Source organism: Accipiter gentilis, chromosome 6 (genome assembly GCF_929443795.1).
Source record: "Accipiter gentilis chromosome 6, bAccGen1.1, whole genome shotgun sequence".
NCBI lineage: Eukaryota > Metazoa > Chordata > Aves > Accipitriformes > Accipitridae > Astur > Astur gentilis.
Genome location: NC_064885.1, coordinates 37232934 through 37259415, shown reverse-complemented (window position 1 = coordinate 37259415; position 26482 = coordinate 37232934). Strand labels below are relative to the sequence as shown.

At 34.8% G+C, this 26482-nt stretch overlaps 1 protein-coding gene across 2 annotated transcripts in view; it reads left to right on the top strand.

Moving 5' to 3' along the window:
- Nucleotides 1–26482, top strand: part of NAALADL2 (N-acetylated alpha-linked acidic dipeptidase like 2) — a 499849-nt gene that overhangs the window by 364077 nt on the left and 109290 nt on the right. For both annotated transcript variants that reach the window (XM_049803241.1, XM_049803240.1), the window contains 3 exons: nucleotides 3489–3581; nucleotides 8070–8275; nucleotides 9787–9906. In XM_049803241.1, the coding sequence (XP_049659198.1) occupies nucleotides 3489–3581; nucleotides 8070–8275; nucleotides 9787–9906 (419 nt within the window). The remainder of the gene's footprint in view (nucleotides 1–3488; nucleotides 3582–8069; nucleotides 8276–9786; nucleotides 9907–26482) is intronic.

Below are 26482 nucleotides of genomic sequence, written 5' to 3'. Positions count from 1 at the left end.
ATGAAAACTATAGCTTTCATTATTAAAAAATAATTAGCATTCAGAGGTCGCTGAAAAGTTTGGTAGTATGTGCTCAAAAAGTGAGCAGTTGAGTTATTAGAGCCTGACGTAAGGTTTTTGAATGACTGGAACAAGTAATCTGTCGAATGCAATTTTATCCTGACTACCTCAACTGAATTAGTCTCCCCTAAGTAACATGGCCAGGGATGTTTGATGATGTTGGAAAGCTTTACTTTAATTGTGATTTCAAACTGATGTCTTTTTATTCAGGTGTGGTTTATATTGATTTCAGCAGGAATTGCATTCATGTTAAAAAGTGGGTTACTTGAAGTTACTAAATGTACCTTGTTTCTGCAGTCTTCCGAAATAACTTCTAGTTTTATGATCAAAGAACTATGTTATCGAAATGCATGAATTCAGTCAGTGCTTCATGCTTCTATACCAAAGTTAAATATTCATTTCAGGAAATTTTTGTATATGAGTACCAAAAATCTTCTCACGTGAGTTCAGGTTTCAAACCTGAGTCCCTAATGATGCTTTCTAAAATCCAGTACTCAAAGGAGTGCTCAAAAAACTGTCTGATTATAGGTGTTTAGTATGACCAGTATTCAAAAATTTAACTAACACGTTTGAAAATCAGGCTCAAACTTATACTCCTCTGCATTGGTATAAGCTTTGGATAAGGTTAAAAGCAAAAAAAGAAATAAAACATAACTCATTTTACAGGCTACAAGTAGTAGGTTTTTGCTCATCTGGCGTTCTAAAATTGTCAATCAAATGAGTTGGGAAATAACCATGCATTTCTAAAAATAACTATGCAATTGTGAGAGGAGAAGGAGAACTGCTATGAGACAGTTACAGATCTCAAGTCAAGAAATAAATAAAAATATTGACAATAAATACTTTTCTGTTCTTCTGTTTCAGAAGTAGCTTTTGGCTTACAGAAACTCAAACTGTATCCCAAATAATGTTAAGCTAAAGCCTCCTCGTAGTTTTCCAGAGAATACAGGAAAAAAGACAGGAAGTTGTCAAGATCTTTAAAATACAGCATTAGGAAGAGAGGTTTGTTGTCAGAACTGTTTAAAGGGGATTAAATTTCACTTGTGCTGTATAGTCCAAAGAGTACTTTCAGCCTTTTCATCTGGCATACTAAGCCTTTAAGCCCAAGTCACTTTAAGCTGACTACTGTGTTACATGACTATTAACTCGAATATCTGATTCCAGAATATGCATATTGCCAAAAGTTAATTTTCTATTTTTTTATTGTCAGTTGAAGACTGGGTACCCGATGTTGATTAAGAAGAAACGGTTAAATCAGTTGTCTTCAAAAAGATTTATCTTCTTTTTGTCTGAAATGGGGTCTAAAGAAACATATATCTAAAATGATGTAGGGTTAGAAAAGGAAAGGAAATCGGTTTTGGCTTGAAAACCTTTTTTAAGCAGAGTACATTGGCTCTAGGATGGTGGTAGGTGAGAAACAGCAGCAAGAAGTAACTTGCATTGTGGAAATTTAAACTGCTTAATCAACATGGACACCATGAGCCGGTTTCGCATTGTTTTAAAAGACCAAAAAAAGAGCATAGGTGACAGTACAGTGCTGGGAACCCTTTGGATTGATTTATTTTTTAAAAATTAAATATTTTTAAAAATTTCTAGAATAATATCTGTAGATTTATAGAGCAAACACAATCTGTTATCACATGATGTTAATACACCTTACAGTAATTTGCATTAGAAGACTAAAGTTAATTACGACTCAAACCCGAACATATGCATGACAGATGGAAATATTACCTTGCTGTGATTGGTTATTGCAAAATAGTGTGGTGTGGTTTAATTAACTGTGCTTGACTTGCATTTTCTTTACTGTTGTGTTCTAGCAAAGAGTTGTCACATAGAGGACACACCTATTGATAACAGAGGAGGGTTTGTCTGGGTAAAAAGTAGGATAAATATTGCATTTTTTAAAAAAACACAGATCGTAGCAGTTGGTTTGCTTTTTTCCACATATCAATGAAGAATAGTGAATGAAAATATATTTCATTTTATTTTAAGAGAATTTTAAAATAAATTTACCAGATGAAGTACCAGCAAATGAACCTTGAAGAACAGTATCGTAGAGATGTATTGTTTTTATTTCACATGTTGCAGTAAACTCCCCACTTGCGTATTCCACACATCTCAGGAAAAAAAAGCCAGGAAATAAACTGTTAGAAATACATCTGTGGGAGGATAATAGCCTGGGAGATAGAGAGCAAAATGGTCCGTGGAATATTTTCATTTTGGTCTGTGACAGTTGGGATATGGATGTTGAAGGAATTCTGGCTCAAAGATGCCTTTAAACACAGGTCCGTGGTGGGGTGGTGCAGTACTCTGGATATAAAAGGACCTCCCTGAAGGTCTAGGATGACACAGTGGTTTTTGTCAGACAATTGCTAGCATTTAAGTTAGAGCAGTTTAAGACATTTTCCCTTTTCTCAGATAGAAGTTCCCACCTTTTGGATGAGAAGAATGTTAATACAGTCTATTATAATGCAAATGAAACATTTTAAAGGTATCTGCAGCTCACTGTAGTTAGTTGTTTGGTTTCCATTGCCACAAACTGCAGGAGTTCATATGTTTAGTGTGTCCCACCTGGGGGACAGAGGGAATGACAGTAATCTCAGCAAAGGACTGTTAAATTTTTTTAAGGTATTTTAACTCAGGCATTTACTTTTCTCTAGCTTTATCCTGTGCTAATGTCTCAACTGGCATAGCAGTATTGGCAAGTCCCTTACATTTTAGCAGGTTTCGGAATTTTTCTGGCGTTGTATTTATACCATTTCCGCAGTTGATACCAGCTAAGCCAACAAAAGCTGTTTTCTGTTGGCATAAATCCATAAGTATATCACCAAAGGCTATGCTGGCAAAGTGATTAGTTATGCAGAGGTCTAACTTTTCTCATCTGATTTAGTGTAGGGGAATTTCTCCAGAAGAATAGTATAATATAAAACAGGTATATTTTTGTGAATGTTATTGAAAGATTGACCTGGACAAAGGATTAGGTGAGAAAAACCTATAAAGATGAAGACAAATTTCCTTATCATAGAATTATGTAAATCCTACTCTTTTAAATATTTTTTTTTCTATTGTATACTGGCAGAGTTTATTGGGTGAATTGAATGATCTTTTAACTCAAGGAGTAGAGATCTCTTTTGAGATTCCAGCTTTGAACACCACTGCTAAAATGGGATTAAGAAAATAATGTAGTATTTCATGTTTTAACCTCTGGTTCCTCTTTAGTATCTCCGCCCCCCCCCCCCCCCCCCTTCCCCCCCGCTTTGTTTTTACTTTTGTATTTAATGTGTAGGGAATTTATATCTGGGGCCTGTAGATTTCTTGGCTGGATAAACAAGTTTAACTTTTTTTTTTTTTTTTAATCTTGGGGCCTGTAGATTTCTTGGCTGGATAAACAAGTTTAACTTTTTTTTTTTTTAATCTATTAACAGGGGAAAAAATAATCAGTCTGAATATTCAGTCAGTCACAACTTACAAGACAATTTCTAATGTTATTGGATATTTAAAAGGAACTGTATTTCCTGGTAAGTAGCCCTTGATCATTTGTATCGATTATTTGTTTTCTACTGGCTGGGAGTCATAGCTGGGATCATGATTCCAGTTTGCCAAATAATGCACTAATACAGAGGAAGGAGAAAGCCTTTGTTGTATTCATTTTGTGATTTGATTTATGACAAAACAAAACATAAGGGTTAAACAGAGAATGAGCTCAAGGGGATATTATAGTTACAATAAGCATATTTTTACCCAACAAGCAGGAATTACCCGTAGACCATAGAGAGTATTAATATTTATGACAAGTAACTGTGTTGGTGGTTTTAATTTCAGGATATACTGTATTGTGTGATTTGAATTAATATGCAAGCTGTCTATACAACTTTAGAAAAGGTTTGATTTTTTCCTAATGTTAGCAGAATTTTGAGATAAATAAAACTGTGCTTCAAGTCCAGAACATCCTTATGTAATTCAAGTGTCTCACTGAAACCAAGGTGTAGGGCAGCATGATCTTTGGCTTGGTTAAGAATTTAATATCAAATGCGATTATAGTGTACAAAAATCTGTGACTAAGTTCTTAATCACACTTGCTACAGCCTTATTTGTTGTTACAATCATGCCTTAAGCTAGTTTTGTAGAAGTCTATGAATAATAATCACTGTTCTGTATGTCTAAGAATTAAACAATAAGATTCTAAGTGCAACTGTGACATAAAGCACCAACCCCCTCCCTCCTTTCATGCTCTATGTAGATAATATGATAATCAGGACATCATACAAATGAAGATCATTTTGACCTTGCTCTGTCTGCAAACGAATTTGCCTAAAAGTTGAAGAGTTTATGTAACATGAATGAACACTGTTGCTAGTTACTTACGTAGTGGGAAGTGTTGTAGACCCAGTCTAATTCCTAATGTACAAATGGCAGCAGCATCAAAACGTCATCACATTTGCCTTGATTAATAATCTCTTATTAGGTTCAGAAGAAAAATTGTAATTTTATCTAGAGTCCCTTAGGAGGTGGGCCACTCAATTTGTATTTGAAGTGATGGAACGAAGGATGTGGAAGAGATTTACATTTATTCCTGTTAGTGAAATGACGACTTGGTTTTGTGTGTGCTGAATGCTGTACTTTCTACCACAACAATTTAAAAAAAAAAAAAAAAAAAAGAAGTAGAAAACAATTAGCACAGTGAATTAAATCCTTTATTGAAATTAAACTTCCTTAAAGAATTTGAAGTTACTAGTCTACTATTGCTAATGTTTTGCAAATAGCTGTCATGGAATTTGAAAAGTAAAACTGCCATGTTTAGACATACTGTCTGCTGAATTGTGAAGCAGAAGCAAGACAAGTAATAAAAAGCATGCATCTGTTTCTGTTTAATAAATTCTTTATCTTCTCTATACCCGAATATTTCCTCTTATTATTGCATTCATAATAAGAAGCTACTTTTAAAAGGTATGTCAGTATATGCTTAACTTTAAGACTTCGAGGATATATAATCAAGTGAAGTCAGTAGCGCTACCCAGATGCCAACAGTTTGTCCTGGAAATGTCTTGCTGAACAAGGGCCATAGCAACTGGCTTCTAATGTAGGCACAAGTTAAGCATGTAATGCACCCTGGGTAACATTTTGTACAGAATCAATGTTAAACTTGCATTTGTTTCTCTGCTCTTCCTGGTTGATACTATAGGTTGATACTACATGCCCTCTCAAATGATTTGAATACTTGATGTTTTCGTGGCATTGATTCTCTGTAATTTTGGTGGGGTTTTGCTAGTTTCATACACCTGAAATTCACCTTCATGTTCCCAGAAATGCAGAAAGAAAGCAAAATTTATCTTTAGTGCTTAATGAAAGACTGCAGAGCATTACCAAGGGTGGATTGGTTTAGGTTGGTTTTTTTTTCCTTAAAGGCCTCCTAACACACACAAGAACACATCCATGCAATGGCGTTCTTATTTGACATTTGATCTGAGTAGTAACAATAAGCATCTGAAATCCAACCAAGATATTAAAAGATTTAGGAGCAGAGGAAATGTGGTAGTTGGTAGCCTTTTAAAACCTGAAAAACTTAACACTGATTTTGTAGCTCTATTGAACATGGTTGAAAATGGGATGTATAACAAGAGAAGACAGTATAAAGTCACTCTTTTTTAATGATAAATCCCTGTTGTCCAGCCCATCACTACCCTGAACACTATCCCATCTTATCACTCTCAAAAGTATCTGATGGATATATTTTTTCTCTCTCTCTAGTCCTTTCTTTCTCTTTTTTCTTACCATGTGATCTCTTTCTCTACGTGCTTCAGCAAATGTTTATGAGAAAGGACAGCTGCTGCCTCTGTAAGCATGACCATCCTTTCTCCTATGCTTTTCCTGTAGCCATTTGCTTCAGGGTATTGCCTCTATTCAAGAGGGAAAGATGTGCAAAAATGACGAATTTCAAAGGAGGCACCAGCTGTTATGTTTTACCCCTGTTCATTCAGCTGGCATCTCCTACAGTAAGTTGCTGCTTGTAGTTTTCTTCTCCATCAAGATGTCCTATACTATTTTACATAAGGTCTTTTTACAGTCCCCTTCTCATATGCTGTTCACAGACTGAACAAAGATTACAATACAGAGTAAGCATTGATGCTGTCTGATCACTTTATATTAATGGCGCTGCTTCTAATGACCAAGAAGCCTGTAAGGCCATTCATTTCTGTTCCCAATTCCTAACATTAAGTGAGTTGAAGATCCTATGATGTTTCACGGTCAGCGCAACCTACTATTAAACATCTCATGATGCAACACATACGTTGCAAAATTATGTGATTTAGATTGCATTTTGTTACATTAAATTATTATGTACACTTAAATTTACATTTTGCATATCTGCTTTTAGAAAGAAATTTTCATTTACATACCTATACACCTCCTAGGCAGCTGACTGAAAACGTTGTGTTATAGGTACATAACAGATCCCCTGTTTGTAAAACATTTTTGATTCCTTATAAAACAACATTGCCATGTATTTTGTTGAACAAAACTGGTAAAAGTCCAGTTTGATAGAGAATGGTTTTATAATCAAAGTATGTTGGTGTTCAGTTAAACTTGTTTCTAGGCAGCAGTCACTGCAAAAAAACACTGAGGAGTAGATACTTAATTTTATAAGCAACTATAAAACATGGGCATTTTACCACCTATGTGTTGCTACATTCCAGTGTACTGACAACAGTGAAGAATGAATCCCCTTGGATAAAGAAAGAAACCCAAAACTTTTTGCACTTCTTGGATCCCAGTTGACACCCAGAGATTGTTGTGGATCTGACATCACTTGATAACTATTCTTCTGTTCTCTATTGGTATCCTGAAATATGGAAAGAACACCTTTAAAAGTCTAGTTCTGGACCAGAACAAGACTTTACTAAGTATCAGAACACAACTAGTAAGCAATCCTTCCAAGAGGTTTCGGGTGTGAATTCATCTCACACAGGAGGTTTAATATTTTAATAAATCATTCAGCATAACTCTGTTTAGACTTCTTGACACGTTAGACGTGCTGGTCATTCATGTTGTTTCACACCACATCATCCATCTGGAATAAAATAAGGTTCTTTAAACTTGTGAGTTAATATTTGGATTATATATTATGTCTTGAGAGACGAAGATTTCATTTGATTTCTCTGAAAAAAATTGTGGGTTTTTTTTCTGGATAATCATGGGGCATGTTCTTTCTTTCAGGTTGAAACTTCTTGCTTTTCATTTTGTAAAATACTTTCTTCCAGTATCATCAAAGTTGCTAGGTCTGACTTACCGTTTCTATATCATTCATTATCTCTATTCCTCTGTCATGTCTCCTCTCTAAACCTGCAGTCCAGGTCTTTTCAATGTCTCCTTACATGGAAGTCTAAGTCCTGATATATAACCGTTCTGGTTACCAGCTTCTCAACTGCTGTTTCTGCAATGTGTTTTTTGAGATAGGGTGGTGAGCACTGAACACAGTCTTCCAGGTGAGGGAGTACTAATACTTTGTGTATTTTTCTCTATGTTCCTCATTGTACTACCACACCTTTTGTTTTCTCTTTCGGACGCTAATATGTATTGAAGATGGAGTTTCCTGCTTATTCATTTGTGGCTTTTCATAACGCTCTAACGTGAGCATGGAACTTTATTAGATTATCTATATGACAAAGTCCTGGCTGTGGTATATATCAGATTTATAAGAAGGGAGAGTAGTAAGCAAACAATGAAGGCAAGGGCACAGGGATTAAATTAGGGAAGTATATACATACATTTATTTACTAGTTTATTTTTAAGTAGTATTCAGTTTTATGTATGTATATTGTATGATTGTCTTGCACATGATCATATAATTTTTGTTGACAGCATTGTGTTGTATTAACGACATTACAGACTACTAATACAGTTAATGTTTTAGGTTTTTTTAAATTCTTTTAATGCTGGTATCCAGAAGAAATAAGATTCTCGTCTGTCTGTCTTTCCCCACCCCCACCTCCCACCCCCTATTACAGACAGATATGTCATCATTGGTAGTCATCACAACGGTTTGAATACTTATGGTGGACAAGAATGGGCCAGTAGCACTGCTATCATCACAGCATTTATACAAGCCTTGATGCTGAAGGTTAAGAGGGGCTGGAGACCTGACCGGACCATTGTTTTCTGCTCATGGGGAGGAACATCATTTGGGAACATTGGTTCATATGAATGGGCGGAGGTAAAATAATTTTAGAAGGATTCATTGCAATAGTGATTACTTTTGTTGAAAGCATGAAAACAGTACAAAATTGCCACACAGATATTATGGTTCATTAACTGGTCTGTGACATCTGTCTGTGTACGTTCATGTACTCCATAGCAAATGCAGTGCAAACATCTATAGGGGCAATTCCTGTGGAACAGAGCATGTGTGATAATGAGATGGCAAGTTGTTGCCATAGCTGTGAAGGCTGCACATACAGCACTTTTGTGAGCTGATTCCCCTCGCTAATGCAGCAGAGGACTGTAAAAGAGGGCATTGCCAGAGATTGGTAGAGGGGGGAAGGCCTCAAAAAAGACCTAGGCCCAGCTTAGAGGGCTGTTTCTCTTTCTTTGGGGGTTCAACAGTTACTAAGTTTTAATTTATAAGCTTGGTGTGGGGAAAACTGAATCAAGAGCACCCTGAATGAAGAGAACCATACTATAGTTTATGTTAATTACATAAACATTTCAGTGTCTCCATGGCTAGTGCTGATTCACTTTTCACATATTTGTGCTAAAGGAGTTAGATACAATCTGTCACAGACAAGTCCTTGGGCTCTTACTTTCAACAGAATAGAAATCAGCTTATTGAAAGAAAATACCTCATCAGAGTATTGTTGATCGTGTATGATTACAGTGGACTTCGGCTGATAAATTAAGGAATAGCTAGCAGAGAGGTTCATGGCTGCTGAATTAAAACAGTAGATAAAATGAAGAGTTAATTGCTTTTCATCATGCATGACAAGTGGCTAGCTCTCATTGAAGTTTCATACTTCCAACACGATTATTCTTCAAAAACAAGAGGGGGTGAAAAAATGAAATTGAAAAGATCCAGGCTGGAAGCAAAATTTGTTTAGTTCCACTTCAAGTCAGCTTTACATCAGATGTAATTGCGTTACACCCCTTCCGTTCAATATAAAGAGCTACTTCATGCAAAGAATAATTCATTACTGAGAAGGCAAAGGGGATCTTTTTTAAAAAGAGATAATAATTGAAACAGTTTGTACATAATATTTTTGTAGTCTAAAAAAATAATAAAATGAAAACACTGGGAAAGTTATGCAATTCCAATCTGAATTTAGTCTCTCAAAATTTGAGTACGTTTAACTCGTGATAATGATTGCTTTTGAAGTTTGTTTTCTGTCAGGCATAAGTTTAAAAGGCCATCACGTTGTTTCACAGCATGTAATGTTTTCATTTTTGGCCTTACAAATGTAGTCATTTTTAATTCCTCCCAGGCCTGATTGCATTTTGTTGAGATGATGTGTGAAATGGAATTATAATTTCTGCTATATAGAGAAATAACACTAAGATATCCTTTGAAGTTCTTAACAGCATATTGTAAGAAGTAGTAGTTAAGTAATACTTAGGGAATCACAGAGGACAAAAACGTAGGGTGCAGTTTTTCCCTAGAAGGAACTGAAAGAACAAAACAAGTCTTAATTATAATGATGCATAGGAATAACCATTGCTCTGCTTGTGTCATAGGATCTCAAGAGAGTTCTTCAAAGAAATGTTGTGGCTTACGTTAGCCTCCATGATCCAGTCAGAGGCAACTCAACTTTACACCCTGTTGCATCCCCTTCTCTTCAGCAACTGGCAACAGAGGTTAGAAATAAAATACTTTCTTTCACGTGTGGTTTATGAGGTTACATGGCTAACCCCCCTGATGCTGGTTGGTTTTAGATAACTATAGGTGGAGGTTGCTTTGTTTAAGCATTTTAACCTCACAAATACTGTTTCTACTAAGTAAGCACATTAAATTTTATTTAAAAAATTACAAGGTGTAATAAGAGGTTGGAAAGGATAACTTCAACAGCTCATTATACCAAGTCTCACCATACTTGCATGCCTTACAGGGCATTTTTCACCTTTTGGCAGCTTTGAAGTAGCATATTTTTTATTCTTTAGCACAAAGCACATTTTTCTCTTGCTAATCTGATCTTTCCAGACTGTTTCTCAATTTGCATTTAAACATGTATATTTACCAGATGTAACCTGACACACAGGGATAGTATTACTCTTACTATAATAAATACAGTCTAAAGTAAGTATGTCAGGTTCAGTGCTCAGCTATGCCTTTGTAACTAGTCTACAGTCAGAATATTCTGTAGTTACACTGGTGTAAGTGCACGTAGGCTTTAAAATAATGACATTATTGCCATTTCTGAGGTTGCTGAATTTATTAATATTTAAAATGAATTGAAAATAATATAAGGTACATACTAAATGATAAACACAGTGTAAAGTGGCCTGCATAAAATGGAGTTTGATTTGACTTTCATAAAGTATGCTTTCTAGATGTTTTTTCCATAAATTTGCCAAGCTAAAACTCATTGGGTTATTCTGATGTTTCTTTGACTTGCCTCTGAAGCATTTGCTACTAAACACTGCTCAAAGTAGCGTCTTGAATTAAATGGAATTTAAGACTGATCTTGCTTGGCAATTGTTGTCCAACTAAGTTAGTAAAATTATATCAGTCAGATTGCTTCTTAGCAATGTTTTAACCACTTCTCCTGTCCAGTGATTAGGTGGTAATTTCCTCATGGAAAGGATCTGGTTTATTCTGTGTAAGTATTGTGAAAAAAGCAATGCAAAATAATTTCTCTTCAGGGAGAAAAAGTCTTTTATTTGTGGAAATTTATTTATAATGTTGTATATATGAGTCTACAGGTGTTATGGATATGTCAATTAAGATTTTATTATAAGTTTTAGCTGCTGATTTGCAAAAAATACTATTGTGATAGGTTGCTAGCCTTTTGCTAACCTATTGGTGTTTGCAGTCCTATCTCCATGAAAACAGGTATTTGCCATTTAAAGGAATAAATTTATTACATTAGGTGCTTGAGCTATTTGGATTTTTCTCGTTTTCTTTCTTTAACTTCACAATATGATCCACGACAGTGATCTGAAAACTAAACTGTCTGGAAATGTGCAGCAGACACTTTCTTTATTATCTATTTATCACTTTCTTAAGATTTGATTCTTTTATTCTAACAAACGCCATATTAGTAAGAGAGTTAACGGTCACACCCTCTTCTATTTTAGAGAGAAAGCAAAGGAAATCTCTTTTTCACTTCCACTTTATGTCTGTGGTGCATTTGGGTGTGATGTTGTAATATTTTCTAAGTCATGTTGTAATAGCAGTTGTATCCTATTGAGCAGTACGAACACAGCCTCTCTTAGCAGTCCTTGCACCAGTTAATTGGTTAACAATCAGTAAAACATGACTAGAACTTCATTTTTGCTCTTCCAGTAAACACCCTCTATCTTACCGCTGATTTTTTAGAGGCTAAGCCTTTATTATTGAGATTGTATCCATTCTGCATGTTTACCTTGAAGCCCCATTTAAAAAGAAAAGGACAAAATGTATGCGAGGTAATCTGTATAGGGGTGGTTTTTTGGTTTTGGTTCGTTTGGGGTTTTTTTGTAGGGTAATATTATTTGTAATTAATGCAAACGTCATACAATTTGTGACATGAAAAAGATTTGCAGGAATTACTGCTTCCAAATGCTGGCATGATTTCTGAATTCATGTCGAGGATATTGACAGTGATGGAGCAGCCCAGCACAGATCTTCATTTGTTCCCACGGGTACTCACAATTTGCCATGTGTCTAGGAGATTTTCTCTTGAAGACTGATCTACTTATAAAGAATATTGATATTACTTCCAGTACTTGCCAAGAAGACAATGTAATTACAGATTACCACAAAATTATGATAGCACAAATGGGGTAAGATGTGACTTTTTGGAGCTCATCTCATCTTGAAGAAATTGTGAGTCCATTCATATGAGATTCTTGTTAACAGGTGCAGGTTAAAAAGAAGTGCTTAAAAAGTCCAGTGAGAGAGAAGGATCATTTTAATTTGTAAGAGTAATTCTCTGAAATTAGGTTTGTTAGAACAGAAAAGAAGGTGAAACAGGAATTTAGAATTAATAATATCAATTCATTTCAAAATGAAAAGAGAAAATAGCCAGTCTTGTTGAGTTAGATAGAAACTTTCCATAATTTATGGATACATGGAAGATACCACACTGTACCTTTGGATTCAATGGTAAAAGTAATACATCCATTTTTAGACCACAACAAAAGAGACCAGCTTGTATTATTTTCTCCTATTCCTAAACAGTGTTGAGGAGGGAAGATAGATCTGCTCACCATTTGCACTAAGGACAGAGTTGGGTTTTGGTCAACGCTCACTGTTGCACTAAAATTATGGGCACTCCATCACAGTAAAACAGAGGATGAATGTTTTCATAGGGACAAATAATACTTGTTACAAATGCCTACAAAGCTTAAGTGTTAGGATTCTAGGGAAACAATGAAACATTTGTCCTGGGAAAGAAAACTCGAGTAAAAATCACCCTAAATGTGGAGCACTCCATGAATGCTACAAGGACCGTAGCTTAAAGAGGCCTGTGGAGAACTGGCAAACTAAGACAGGCAAATGCATACAACAGTATTTACTTTCTGTGCTGAAGTATGTGGCTTTTCTAAAATAAAATTTTGGACATGTGTTAATCATTGCAGCTTCCAAAACACTTTTTCCTTCATTTCTGGAAACTGTGGTAAAAGTAAGGAAGAAGTTTTAGCTGAAATGTGGTTTGTATGAATATTCTAGACTTTCTGATAAAAAGAAGAATCATGAAACCAATGAGTTAGTTGCGTACTGTGTGAGATCTGCTGGTCAGTTAGAGAGTAGGATAAGTGCTTGGCTAATTAACAGAGACCATGACTTCTTAAAGATGTTTTATGTAAAGGGATTACATCTTTATTTTAGTTGCAGGTTTCAAAAGGGAGCTACGTAAGCAGTCTGCAAATAATAATTTTATGTGCCTATCAGTGGCATTCAGTGGGATTCTGGTTGAAACACCAAATTACATGAAGAAGCTAATTTAAATATTTGGATTAATTAAGCAAAGAGGAATTAAAACAATTCTGAGACCTTGACATGTTTAATTCAAATCTTTTTTATATAACTATGCTAATTAGTGTCCACATTAACAAGAGGGAAATACTGCCAAGTTATATTTTTGCCTACTATTATTTTGTAAGGAAAATGATTGTTAATTCACTTGCTCCGTTACTGAATCACCATTTGCTGGCAGAGCGTCATTCGTAAATTGGGTTGGTTTGATGTTGGCATTCGTTCTCTGTAAATAAGGCCATTAATGAATTTTTCTATAATTAACATTTTGCAAGTAAGAAAGTTGTTATAAAACATTAATTAATTGCTGTTTTCTTTTAACTGATTGTATGACCACTGCTCATCAGACTCCAGGTCTACTGTTATTGCTGAATGCAAGAAAATTTACTGCTCCTTTCTCCTAAGGAAAGGAGCCGTTTAAAGCTATCAAAGAATGAGTTGAGCATTAAAAATGACTGGACCAAGTATTGTTCCATGCTATTTATCAGTATTTGTTTCTATTAATGGAGTATAAGGCATAAAACATCTTTACATTTAAAGGTGATGTTATTGACAGAAACCTATTTTTCTTTTTGAAGTAGAACCGAAGATAAACTTCTGTATAGATTCTTGTTACTATTATTATTTCTTGATTTTAAAAAAAAACACCTTACATTCATGTCAGCAATGATTCTTTTCTTCCAACTTCTATGTGTTTCTCGTTTATTTTGTTTTACATTCAGCATTTAATAATGGATCTCTAAGCCTCAATATCAGTAGACTGTAAAGAAGAAAAAATACATTAAAAGATTATTTGAATTGCTTGTTACATGCCATATGACAGAAGATTATAGCTTCCCCATGAATTTTCAGTCTTTACCTATTATTGCTTTTAGTGTTAAAATTGACTGCTGGTGTTACTTTTTATATTTCTGTTGACAACCAAAAAAATCTCTTGACAATCAGAAATTTATGCTGCGAACTCCTGTCTGAGGAATTCATAACTACGTTAAAAGGATGCTGTTAATATAGACAATACTTCCTTGCCAGCTCTATTAAATTTGTTAAGATGCTGCTTCTCCAGTGTGAAAAGCAGTTTCATTTAATGGTGGATTTGATTTTGGAGTTGCAGCAGGTACTTTGCATCTGCTAACAATGCTTTTACTCTGATAAAATGTTGCTTTGTCCACTCTTGCATATTTTTTCACTCTTCCTGCAAATTAAACAGTTTTTAATAGATAAATGCTGATTCAGACAGTGGGTGATCATTTAAACCTACTCATACATTTTGAAGTTATGAAACTATATTGCTGTTAACCATGGGGGGGAGGAAGGTTTGTTTAGCAAGGAGGAATGCAAGTGAACTAGTTTTTATGCTGTGATCTTATTGGAGATCTGCCAAAAGTCCTTTGTTTCTAATGAATCGAGCTTTCTGCTTCCATGTCCTTCCCTATCTTTACGAAATTAAGATATTAAGTTCTTCTGCTAAAAGCATAAATGATGCATGTTTTCAGCAGGGTTTTTTGTTTTGAAATGTAAATGTAAACTTTGATAGCCATTGTAGATAAAATTTAAGAAATCTAGACATTTTATTATCTTTAAATGTAGTGCTGGATTATGGGAGATTTCAGTAATTCCTTACCGGCTGTAGAATGGATTTTGGTTCTAGGCTTCTGTTGTCTAATCTAATTAAAACTGTCCAATGTAATAAGCTGTACAACGCAATGGAATTATTTTTTCCTTCCAGAGACTTTATCCAGCCTACAGTATTAGAAAAGTTGACTTCAATTCTGTCGAAATATTCTGTTGCTTAATTTCGTCTTATTGCTCCTAGTTATTTCCCTTCAGAACTGACTTTCTGATAATAGAAAGACATTTTCGTAGTGATAGAAAACCTTTAATGTAGAGAGTTTAAAAGTAAACTCTAGTTCTTATGAAAGATGATGGATTGACAGCTCTGAGTATTTTAATTTTTCTACATAAACGCAAATCATTGAAAAGTCTCTATCGCTGTTTTTTTCTAGTCATCAACAACTATGGTTTTGAATGAAGTTGTCTTAATAGTTGTAAGCTATACAACACAAACAGCACATGGGAAGGAAATGCATGTGAAAAAATGAAAGTGTATGGTAAAATAACCAGAAAAAAAGAAAGCATCTTTAAATTGGAATCTACAAGACATTAGTATAAAATGAGATGAGAATTAAAACTATGTTATGTTATTTGGCTCATAACAGTTACAGCCACGTGTTCCTTGCTTTTGCATGTGGCAAACAATAATCCAAATTTTATGCAGCACAACACATTTTCTAGTTTGCAGATCAATGTGGAAAAAAAAAAGCATCTGAATAATGAAAAGCAGACCGTTTATTTGTCATAGGGTAAAAAAGATGAAATATTTTATGTAATGTGATATTTAACCTAGCCGAAAGCATTGTATATCTATTTTTTTAGTAGTAAGGTGTGGCCTTTCTAAGCGCGCTAACCTCGTATTTTGAAATGGGAACCTTTAAAGTGCTCTTTGACACACATTGCTCCCTCTATCTCAGTATGTCTTCTAGCTGTGATTATTCTTTAGACAAGCATGAAGATGTTTATTTTATGAAGCACTGTGACTTTAAATGATTTACCACTATTTTCTGTTGTAAAATTGTGTGCAATTTCATATGGTTTGAAACAGGTCACATATTGAGAAGTCAGAGGAATGGGAATAACAACAGACTTGTAGAAACCTGGAAAGGTTTGGGTTTGTTTTTTTTGTTAAGCTGTTTCTCCCAGGAAGAGTAAAAATATATCTGTAGAATACTAAGCCCATAACTGACGTGAAAGCATCGACCTGAGCTCCACTGGGAAAAGGGGATAGTAAACAGCATGGAATGCCTGCTCAAGCTGATAGATTTTGAGGTTGGAAGTTCTTTTCCAATATGGGCTCGTCATACATGGCTAGAGGGCTTTTGTGTGTGTTTTAGTGTTCAGATACACCTGCACGTCCTGCGGGATCTGTCAGATATGCTCAGCAAGTCCAGTTGCAGTGCATGTGTTAATTCAGTGGCCATGACTTTCTGAACTCATAATCGTTTAGTGCTTGATCCTTCACTTATATATTAGATGGAATTATTTTCAAAATAGACTTAAGTAACAAAGCTATAATTTGAATGGTTTAGACATCACCTTAAACTTATGGTGATTGTTATGTTTTGGTTACATGCCTTTCTTTCAGTACCCAGAGCTGTTTACATCTTAACCTCATAAATTCGTCACCCAGAGTGTCCCTTTAATTTCAGTGTCGGAGCAGTTACATTTCTTATATGTGAAAACAAAACCTTGATTCTTTTAAGGCTAGTAATTGAATTTCTGTGTCTATTCGATGAGCATAACTATATAATAAATACCCAAATTTGGGAAGAAAAAAGGCAAAACAAAACAAAAAAAAATGAAACTCAAACATCTGACCAGTTCAGTGTCAGTCATTGAAAGGGGAAAAAAAAAAATCATTCTTAACATTTAAGTTTAAGCATCTTTGTTGGTAAGAACTTAGTAAAAGCCTTTAATGACTTCTTCGGGTCTAAAAGTTTGTGTCGGCTAAAGTATGCATGCAAAATAAAAAGGGAATGCTATATAGTGATTCAAAATTGTGGAAGAAGTGGGGAAAAACATTCCATATCCATTTAAAGCTTTCATAGCTTGAATAATCGCAAGCATCAACTTGAACTATTCTAGGGATTCCCTGTTCATTCATTTTTCATGCCCTATTCATCTGTTCACGTCACCACCAGAATATTCTGGTGGTGGTGTCTTGCCCAGTGTGCAAAACTACTAAATAGGGCCAGAATGGAGGATAGCGGTACTCTTTGTAAACTGGAAATTTGAATTACCAGGAAATTTCAAAAGTAATTTCAAGCCAATCAAATATATATGAAAAATCTCAGTATTTTCCAAATTATTCATGAGGTTTTATTCAGTAATGTAGTTGAGATGCATTTTTATTCAATGAGTCAAAGAAGCATAATTCCCATAGTATTACTGCTCCTGTCTTTAAGTGCACACAGAATGTGACTTCACTGAATATAACAGGGAAAAATTTTGCCGCTGATAATCTGTGATGTCAGGAGAAGAAAAAATGCAGGAAATAGTTTTCTTGAAGTTTCTGCAAAAAGCTTTCTTTTGGCTGATAAAAGGTCATACAGTTCAAACCTTTGTCTCTTGACAGAGCCTTGGAGGTGATTTCAAAACCTGTTTTGTAGCCATCTATTTTAAGACTTCAATGCTTAGACTCTCTTTCAAGAAGAGCCTTCTAACATTTTGGAGAGATGCTAACTTCTCAACTTTGTATCATGTCTCCCTCTTCTTGATTAGATATGTTACTGTATAATTACTTGAAGAAGGCTGAATGTTCTACCTTCAAGAAGAAATTTGCCATTGGAAGAAGGGAATCTTCTAAAAACAAACACACACACAAAAAATCAAGTTAGAAACTAGCTTCCTCTCAGGTTTATCATGTTCATTTTTTCCTCTAACAATGAGAACAATCACATTTAATTTTAGTTGTAAAGATTTAAGAAAAGCCGCAGATCAAGTTCTGATTTATTGCTGTTGATTTTTTTTTGCATAGGCTTTTGAGCACTCCTAGAAAATTGTTGCATGCTGTGTCTGAATGGAAAAGAAAAATAATATTTATTATTAAGATCAATACACAACTCATGGGTTTGTGTGAATAGACGCTTCTTAGGCGGTCTTCCTGCTGTTTACATGTGACCAGTGTCTGTGATGGTCAGGAAGGGATTTGCTACATTCTGGTTAACTAGAATTTTCAAGATCACCTACTAATTTTGGTAAATGCAATCTGGAGTCCAAAAATAAGCCTAAGCATTTGTGGAAGAGCTATCTTTAGTTTATCCACATTTTCTAAGAGTGATAGTCATTTAATAAATATCTGTTCTGAAATCTCAGTAATACTCAAATAGTTTTTAACGTTTCTGTCATGAAATGGACAAGTGTCAAAAATACTTTTTAAAATCCTGTAACTTCAACACATGTTTATTTTAAACTTTTGTCAAAAAATTAAGAAGGTTGAAATTCAGTAGAAAAGTAGTAATTTAGGCTACTAAGCAACATACAAAAATTAATACAAAAATACTTAAAGTTGTTTTATTCTTTCCAGTTGGCACTAGGATGAGAGGAACACTTATTTAAAGTCATTTTAACTCTGAAACGGTAAAGCTGTAGTCTACCACATAATATCTCATGAACAAAAGAGAATATAATGTCATAGAGCATAGGCTGACATGGTAGCTAGTGTACATGAACTCCATAGTAGTATTAGGTTTTTAAATTTCTGTCTTTCATGCCAATTACAAAACATCTTATTTGATCTTAGATTCATTATTTTAAAAAAGCTTGTCTTGGATGGTGTATTTTATTGTTTGCATTTTATTTGCTCTATTTGGTCTGTTTATTAAGCTTTGTGTAGTGATTAGATTTTTATTTAAAACAAGTAGCGGTAGTTATTTGCAGTTGTCACTCAAAATATTTAATTAACTCGAAACACCACGAAAGTATCATAAATCTTATTTACAAAATGTCTTCAAATAAGCTTGTAAAACAGTTGCCTGCACAGCTAAAATGGAACTCAATGTACAGAATCGAGGGTGCTTTGGAACCAATTATATTGCAGTAGATACTTCTTTGGGGCTCTGGGGAATTGGGAGGAAAAAAAATTACATAAAATCTTTTTCTCCCTGTAAATTAATGGATCATTGTTGTAAATGAAACACAAATATGTAGTTTGCTTGGTTTCTTGTTTTTCCTAAAAAGGAAATGAGAATTTTATTTTACAGATTCCAAACATAAGTTGTGATTAGGTAAAATGTACATACAAATGAATATGTAAAGCACCTTTGGTGATACAGAAACAAAACTGGTAAGGAATTCAAGCACTCACTGGATCCAACTCCTCCTCATCCTACTGCAAAAATAAGTCTCTCTGATGTGTTTCAGCTTCCAGTCTACAAGTTTCTACAACTTTCTCAGATGACCTGAGCTTGTCTTCTATCACAGTAGCATTTGGAGATTTTGTTTTTCATCTATTGAAGTCATCACTGTTGAAGATTAATCTTTCTTTTCCCTTCCTTCCACTGGTGATCTTTATTCTTTCTTGCAACAACCTTTTTGCATATTGCACAAAAGTTATCATTATACACAAAAGAAAATTCTACGCTTTATACACTTAATATCAACTTCAGAGAGCTCATACGTCTTCCTCAAAGTATGAAATTCAGTGTTTGAAATTAATTTACATGTCTCAGACAAGCAAGTGAAGTCTCTGCTAAACCCTGGTTTTGCCAAAGATTACCACTCGAGGTGCATTGCACTTCAGCTAATATTTTACAGTGAGCTAAAATGGCAGAAGAATTTTTGTAGAGTCAAAGTGACTCTACAGAGAGTCTAATCAGAAAAAAACAACAGAAATATGTATTTCACTTTTGTTTGTTGTATGCTTGTATTGCTGTTAAAAACAGTATCCTGGTTGGTTATCTAGTGACTTAATGTCTCTTCAGAGCTCTGTAAACCAAAGTAGCTGACTAGCAAGTGAACCTGGAACCAAAGGCTTTTGATTAAACTGAGTTTAATCTGAGAGCAGCACATCTCATCCAAATGCCTTCTCTCTTCATCTGAATTCCTTTTTTAAAACTTTTTTTCTAATTCTCACCTATGTGTAATTCTCAATTTCCTTTTGATTCTCCTTAGATCTTTTTAAAAATATTAGTCCCTAGAGTTAGTTTCACAATTGTGGGGCATATCCCACTTATTCTGCAAAATGGCTTTGTGTTTGCATTTGTGGATTTTTTCAGTCTCATTGTGCTGACAATGGAGAAAAGGTTGGGAATGGAATTCTCGTTTCACTTGTATTTCTATAAAATGCTGTAACCCTGGTGATTTAAGTGTATTTTTCCTGATTTATACTGTTATACGACAGAAGAGAATTGGGTCTTGACTTCTGATTTATTTCCCCTGTAAGAATGACAGAGTCTTCTGCTTCAGCACTAAAAAGTATGGCTTGTATTCTCCATGAAAAGAGCATTACGTTTGCATTGACAGACATACTGAAGGCATCTGATCCTGCTCATCAAAAACTGGTTGTCTTTGTTATCAGCTAATCAGAGATGGACAGGTGACACTAGTTATCTTGAGTGATGAAAGAAATCCATTTGTTTCAAGAGAAGAAAGGCTGGGTATCATCTACACTGAAGTAGAATTAATTGCAGTACTAATCATCTTTCTTTTTACCCTGCTTATGGGGTACTTAAATGCTTGTTTTAAACTTCATGTTTTTCTCCTGAATTAGTCTTTCCTCCTACACATGAACAGTTGAGACAAAAGTCTGATAAGGTAGGTGATGTGTGTGGGTATATGTGTTAACTTAAGAACTTTGGAAACAAATATAATAGCATCTCTTTTAGAAGATAGAAGAGTTGTATAGAGATCCTGAGTGGCAGGTAATCAAAACAAGCAATTTTTAAAATCATAGCAGGGCAGCCCAATTAGGTTTCTCTAACAGGCATTTTAAATGATTATGTGCAGAATAGATCAGTTCAACAGTTCTGGCAAGTGCATATGGCAGCTTGTATTTTTAGGTGATCAACTTAAATCCATGCCGCATTTTTTTGCTACAAAGAAAATAATAGTATATTGTCCTATGTGTTGTTCATTCTTGACCTTTGTATTGATGCCATGCATGTGTGTTTTGCTGTCTGGCACCACATACACACGGTTTTTTTGGTGTTTTTTTTTTTTTTTTTAACTGTTTCTGCAAGTGGAGGTAGGAGAAATATCCATATGAACACGTGATTTTTTTATTATTTTTTTTTTTTAAGTCTCAAAATCTGATTCTTACAAAATGAAACCAAATAATAGTAGTAGTATTATCTGAAAGGGTCAGGTTACATGAATGCAAGGGCAGTATTTGTCCATATTAGTTGATTTGTCTACACAGCATCTGGGAACGTGGGACAGTGTTCACTACTTCATTGCTGTTGCTGTGGAATGAAAGATGTTTGTCCTGAAGAGAAAGGAAGATACAAGGCTCTCTTAAGGCACAGAGGAAGAAGGCAAATGGTTGAGGACATAATGTTAGATTGGCACTTTGCCAGTGCTTCCTGTGGCATGTGTGGGAGGTTAGTTGTTCTCCCCTAATGCAAGGATTATTTGTTTTAATCAGAGGTGTGACCTGAAGAGCTCATCCTCACTTTGCATTTTAAAATTCTTATTTACTCCATGAATTGAATTTTGCAGCTCTAAGGATGAAGATAGAATCATTAAGGTGGCAAAATTCACCTTTCCCTACTGTACTGAGAAGTCTTGCTTCTGTTCTGGCAACATCTGCTCATCCTAGGGTTCTCGAAGTAGGTTGTAGGCCTGCTGGCATCTGAGCTTGATGCTCTAGTATTTATTCCCTCTTTTAAAAGAAATTGGTAAATAAATAATCATAACTTCTGTGATCATTTCTTCTTTGTAACATCCTGTACTGCCCCATCAAAGCAGGCACAAGTATTATTGCAGTGTTCTTCCATGCAGATTTAGCGCTAGATGCTTGTGCAGCACTGCTTATAATAAGTAATGCTCTAGCTCAAGGCAAACTATTCTTATAACTTAACTTACAGCCTACCTATGACCTTTTAAAAAGAGAGCTGTAACACTATGTGAATGGAGGAGAGCTCATACATGACCTTTAATTAGGATAATGTGTTTATGCTCCACAAAGAACATACTCTCCCTTGGGCTTTAGTGTGAATGTTTTGGTCGTTATTTTGATTTCCTGTAAACTAACGTACACTGAGAGAAATTATATGAGGACTAGTGCAGCCACACTGATGTAAAAGTGGGGTAAAACTGAGAGAGATTTGAGGTTATTCGGTCACTACAGAAGTCTGGGTTTCTAGGAGAGGTGGCTTTTTTTTTCCCAAAATACTATCTGACATAGAGCCTTTTTTTTTAAAGTATTTTTTTTACCTTAGCGAGGACTTCGTAGTCCTTGGTAATTAACTGCTGAGATAGGTCAACTGAATCCCATTGTTATTGAGTAAAATACCCTCCAGTTATTCTCATTTTGCTGAAGGACTATCAAGCAAAATAAAGAAATATTTAAGTATTGAAGTAGTCTCTGAATCCCAGGCAGCATGAACACAGATTGTAGGATTCTTCTGGAGATCTTGAAAACCTTCTGTGATAGAGTAATTCATCACGTCCACGTTGTTCTCATGTTGTCCTGGAAGAACTGCACTACGTCTGTCTTGGTGGCAGCCATTAGCAAGTGCTTTCTTGCAGCAACAGGGACATGTGTTCCTTGCTGAAAAGAGTGGTGATATGCCCCTCACTTCTCTTGAAGATGTGCTGCCTCAGCTATCTCTCTTTTGAGTTGGGAAGCTAGCTATATCAACTATACCAGCATGATTACGTTCATTGACCCTTAAAATATTTGCCTGTATCAACATTTCTAATTGTACGAACTCAGATCTTCATTAATTTTTCCATGGATACATATTTTGTTCCTTCCTCCTCTGTTTCCTAAGGAGCACAAGCCCAACAAGGATCTTCGAGAATTTCATTAAATCCTTGTTAGTGTTTTCATGAGTATTATCATTCCAAGTCTGAGACTAGAGCTTGTTAATTAGCCAGAGCATCCTCTAGATCATTGCTTTTGCATCATACATTAACATTTTAAGGCTATTTTGGGTCTCCTCCATCAGAGTATTTAATTTTAAAACAAACGGATAGCTTGTGTAATTTAGTATTGATGATGATCAAATGGTTTCAAATTAGTATGAATTCCGAGTCTGATTATGCAGCATGTCAAACATGAAAGAGATTTTCAAAGATACAGGTAAAGAAAGGTGTGAAACTTAATTGGCTTTCAGTTGAATATACTTTCCTAATTGGCCTTTGTGCCTTTGAAAATTATGTCCTAAGAGACAATATGGACTAACAGTAGGGGAAAACAAAAATGATCTCTTTTTTACTAAAGGTAAAGTGAAGTATGGGGAGATGAATAGGACTTGACAAAGTCACAAAGGAGGAAAAGGAGAGGATTTAATCCAAATCTCATGGCAAATGACTAAAGGGATATGAATTCTCAGTCTTCTGTTCTACACTGGGACACTCTTAAAACATTTGGCATTAAGTTCACTCGTTAATCTTAAAAGTGCCTAAGAAGTAGCCGTTCAAATCAGTTTAAATTGCGTTATGTAAGTGGTTAATACAGAATTCAGGTGTAATGTTGAAAATGTCGTAATATGTTTCATTCTGTAAATGACTAATTAATGTAGAATGAAATTTCCTGAATGTAGTCTTTTCTGTTCATGTATTACTTCTGACCCTGATTTTCTCAAGTTCATTTGTTGTTTGAAATGGTTTGTGAAATCTTTTCTGCAATCTGTTATTGATGTGTAGGTGATCTGAAAGCAGTACGCATGTATCCAATCTTCTAGATTTAAGCTGGTTAATGTGGAATTAAATTTCTTTTTGATCCTTCATTGGGTGAGCTTTCTAATGCTTTAGGATCACATTTTCTACATTTTTATAAATTATTTCCTTCTTTAGTCAGGTAGCTGTCTCCAGATTTTTTGCAGCACTTGCTACAGTACCTTCCTGAAAGGCAGTGGTGTTAGTTCAAAAGCTGGAATTCAAATTACTCTTTTACTTTTTTTTTAAAATTTATCATTGGTAATTGATAATAATGACTTAAATAGGGATTCACCCTGGTGTCAGGCAATACTAAGCAATCTGAGTGAGTCTGAAATCAGGCTTCAGCACTCTTTTTTTAAAACCATTTGAGTTCAGACAAAAATTTGATCCAGAGTCTTCACTAGACTTCTTTCTTGCCTTTTCTTTTTTTTTTTTTTTTTAATCTACAGACTTTGACTATGTGTAGTCCACGCTCATATTCTCTGAGGAGCACACACTACACTCTGAAGCTGTCTGCCCTGGTTACATTGGGATCAGTAGGTAAAGCGCTACCGAGGTATGCTGGTGCTGAAGGTGAGGGCCAAATCAGCAGCAGGACTCAGGGCTGGCAGAAGGGAGGAAGAGGATGAAATACCGGTAGGGAGACTTGGCTAAGAAATGCTGAGGTACTATTGCTTTCAGGTTTGCTATGCAGATGAATGAGAAAGGTTTTGGTTTGGTTTGTTCTTTTTAACTCAGTTTTAGCATGTACTGTGTTGCAACTAAGTGGAAAATAATTCGTGACACAAAAATTCCTTTAATGCTTTTAGATGGAAATCCTTAGCCCCCTTAATGTACACTAATACTGGTTGTCTCCAATCTCTATATTGAACTCTACATTAGAAAGTTTGGGTTTTTTTTTTTCATAGCTCCTTTTAGTTCAGCAAGATTGGCTCAAATTGTAACCCATTTTTCAGTGTTTTGATAAGTCAATCAGACTGCACTCAAATGTGTTAAAATGAGGCACTTGAAGTGAAATTTACAGCTCTAGAACTCATCTGCATTGCTATTTTTGATCAGTCTTTAAAAAGCCTTATAAATAATATTCTCAGAGAAAATAAAGTACTAAAATTTCAAACTAGGTATGTCATCCAGTGCCATTCAGGAAAGCAGCAAATGTTAGCGTAATGGGTGATAATTACTAGTATTTCTGTATTGTGTCAACATGCAGATACTTAGAGAAACAGAATATTTGATTACAAATGAGTGTCCTGATGAAGGTTCCATTGCTACTTATGTCTTAGTGGCGTGGAGATTAAGAGAAAAATACAGTTTAAGGAAAGATATATGAGTAATTTGTTACATATCCTTCCTTTTAAAGAAAGGTTCATCTTTGGTTCTAGCTTTAGGTCAGCATTTTCTTTTTCTTTTTTTTTTTTTTTTCTTTAAAGGTCCAGGATTTGAGCTGTAGCTGTATAATGAATATCTCAGCTTTTTTTTTTTTTAAATACACTGCTCATACAAGAACAAGTAATTCTAATCTCTCTTTCCTTGTGACTGTTTAAGTAACAAATATTTGTTAATAAACATCAAAGAGTAATATATCTCCCTCAGCTTTATTCAGTTTGCATTGTTTTCATAGCTTTTCAAACTACTATTGACAAGAAAATCTGCTGTTTCTCAAGAACATCAGTGTAACTGATGGTCACTCAGCACTTCTGAAGATCTTAGCCTTTAATTTTAGAAGGCCAAATCAAAGATGTCAACTGAATGGTAAGAAGGAGGATAGCGGCAGATAGGAGAATTTTGTATTTTTCCAAATACAAAATATACAAATATACAAATATATTACAAATATATACAAATACAAAAATTTTTTTGTATTTTTTTTTTTTTTTTTTTATATTTGACTGGATTTAGATAGATCCTGGATGTTACGGTCTGGCCAATCTTGGCCTATATGGCCAGTTAGGACAGATTGATTATCTAGTATCTTTAGTCAAAATATAGAATTTGAATATCCACAGAATTGTTTTGGGACATACTTTTCAATAGTAGATACACTTACTCTCTTCATAAACATTTTGAAATTGGGCCAAACGATAAAATGTGTTGGCTATTCAGTCTGATCCAAGTGCTGATTGAAATGATCATTTATTGTGGAGAAGTTATATATATGCTGATCATTCATTATGTAGTCTTCAGAACAACAGGTGCATAAGATTTTCTTCAATATGCATGCATCTTAATTCTGTTGCTATTCATGTGATGTGCGTTTTTAAGTAATAGATATCCACTTATTTTCTGAGCTAGTACTTCATGGATCTTTTGAAATACCGTGTTGAAATCACGTAGTAAGGTGATTTTTCTTGCATAGAATTGGGAAATAGTGGAAATAAATAGCTAGGTTGAGTGGTTTATTTCCCTAATTGTAGCTCTTCTAAAGGCATACAGGAGGAAAGAGACACTAGAAACTTTTGATCTTATTCAGTGTCAATTCTGTTAAGAATTTGGTGCTTCAGTGATTTGCCTTTTAAAATGACAGTCTCAGATTAACATTATTCTAAAAAAATTCAGTCTAAGGGAGCAGCTGAATTTTGGACTAGTTTTTGCTGCATGACTAGCGTTTTTCTGATTAACTAATAGGAAATCATAAGTAGAGAAGACAATTAGGTAGGTTTGTCAGTCTTGCTACATAAACATTAAGTTTTTAAGTCTGTAGTTGGCAGTTATTAATGAGAAGAGGAACTCTGAATTGTTCTGTAGAGTTTCTAGATCCCGTAAGGCACCAGAGCCCAGAGTTCCAAACTGAACCGTAGGCTGAATGAGCTATGT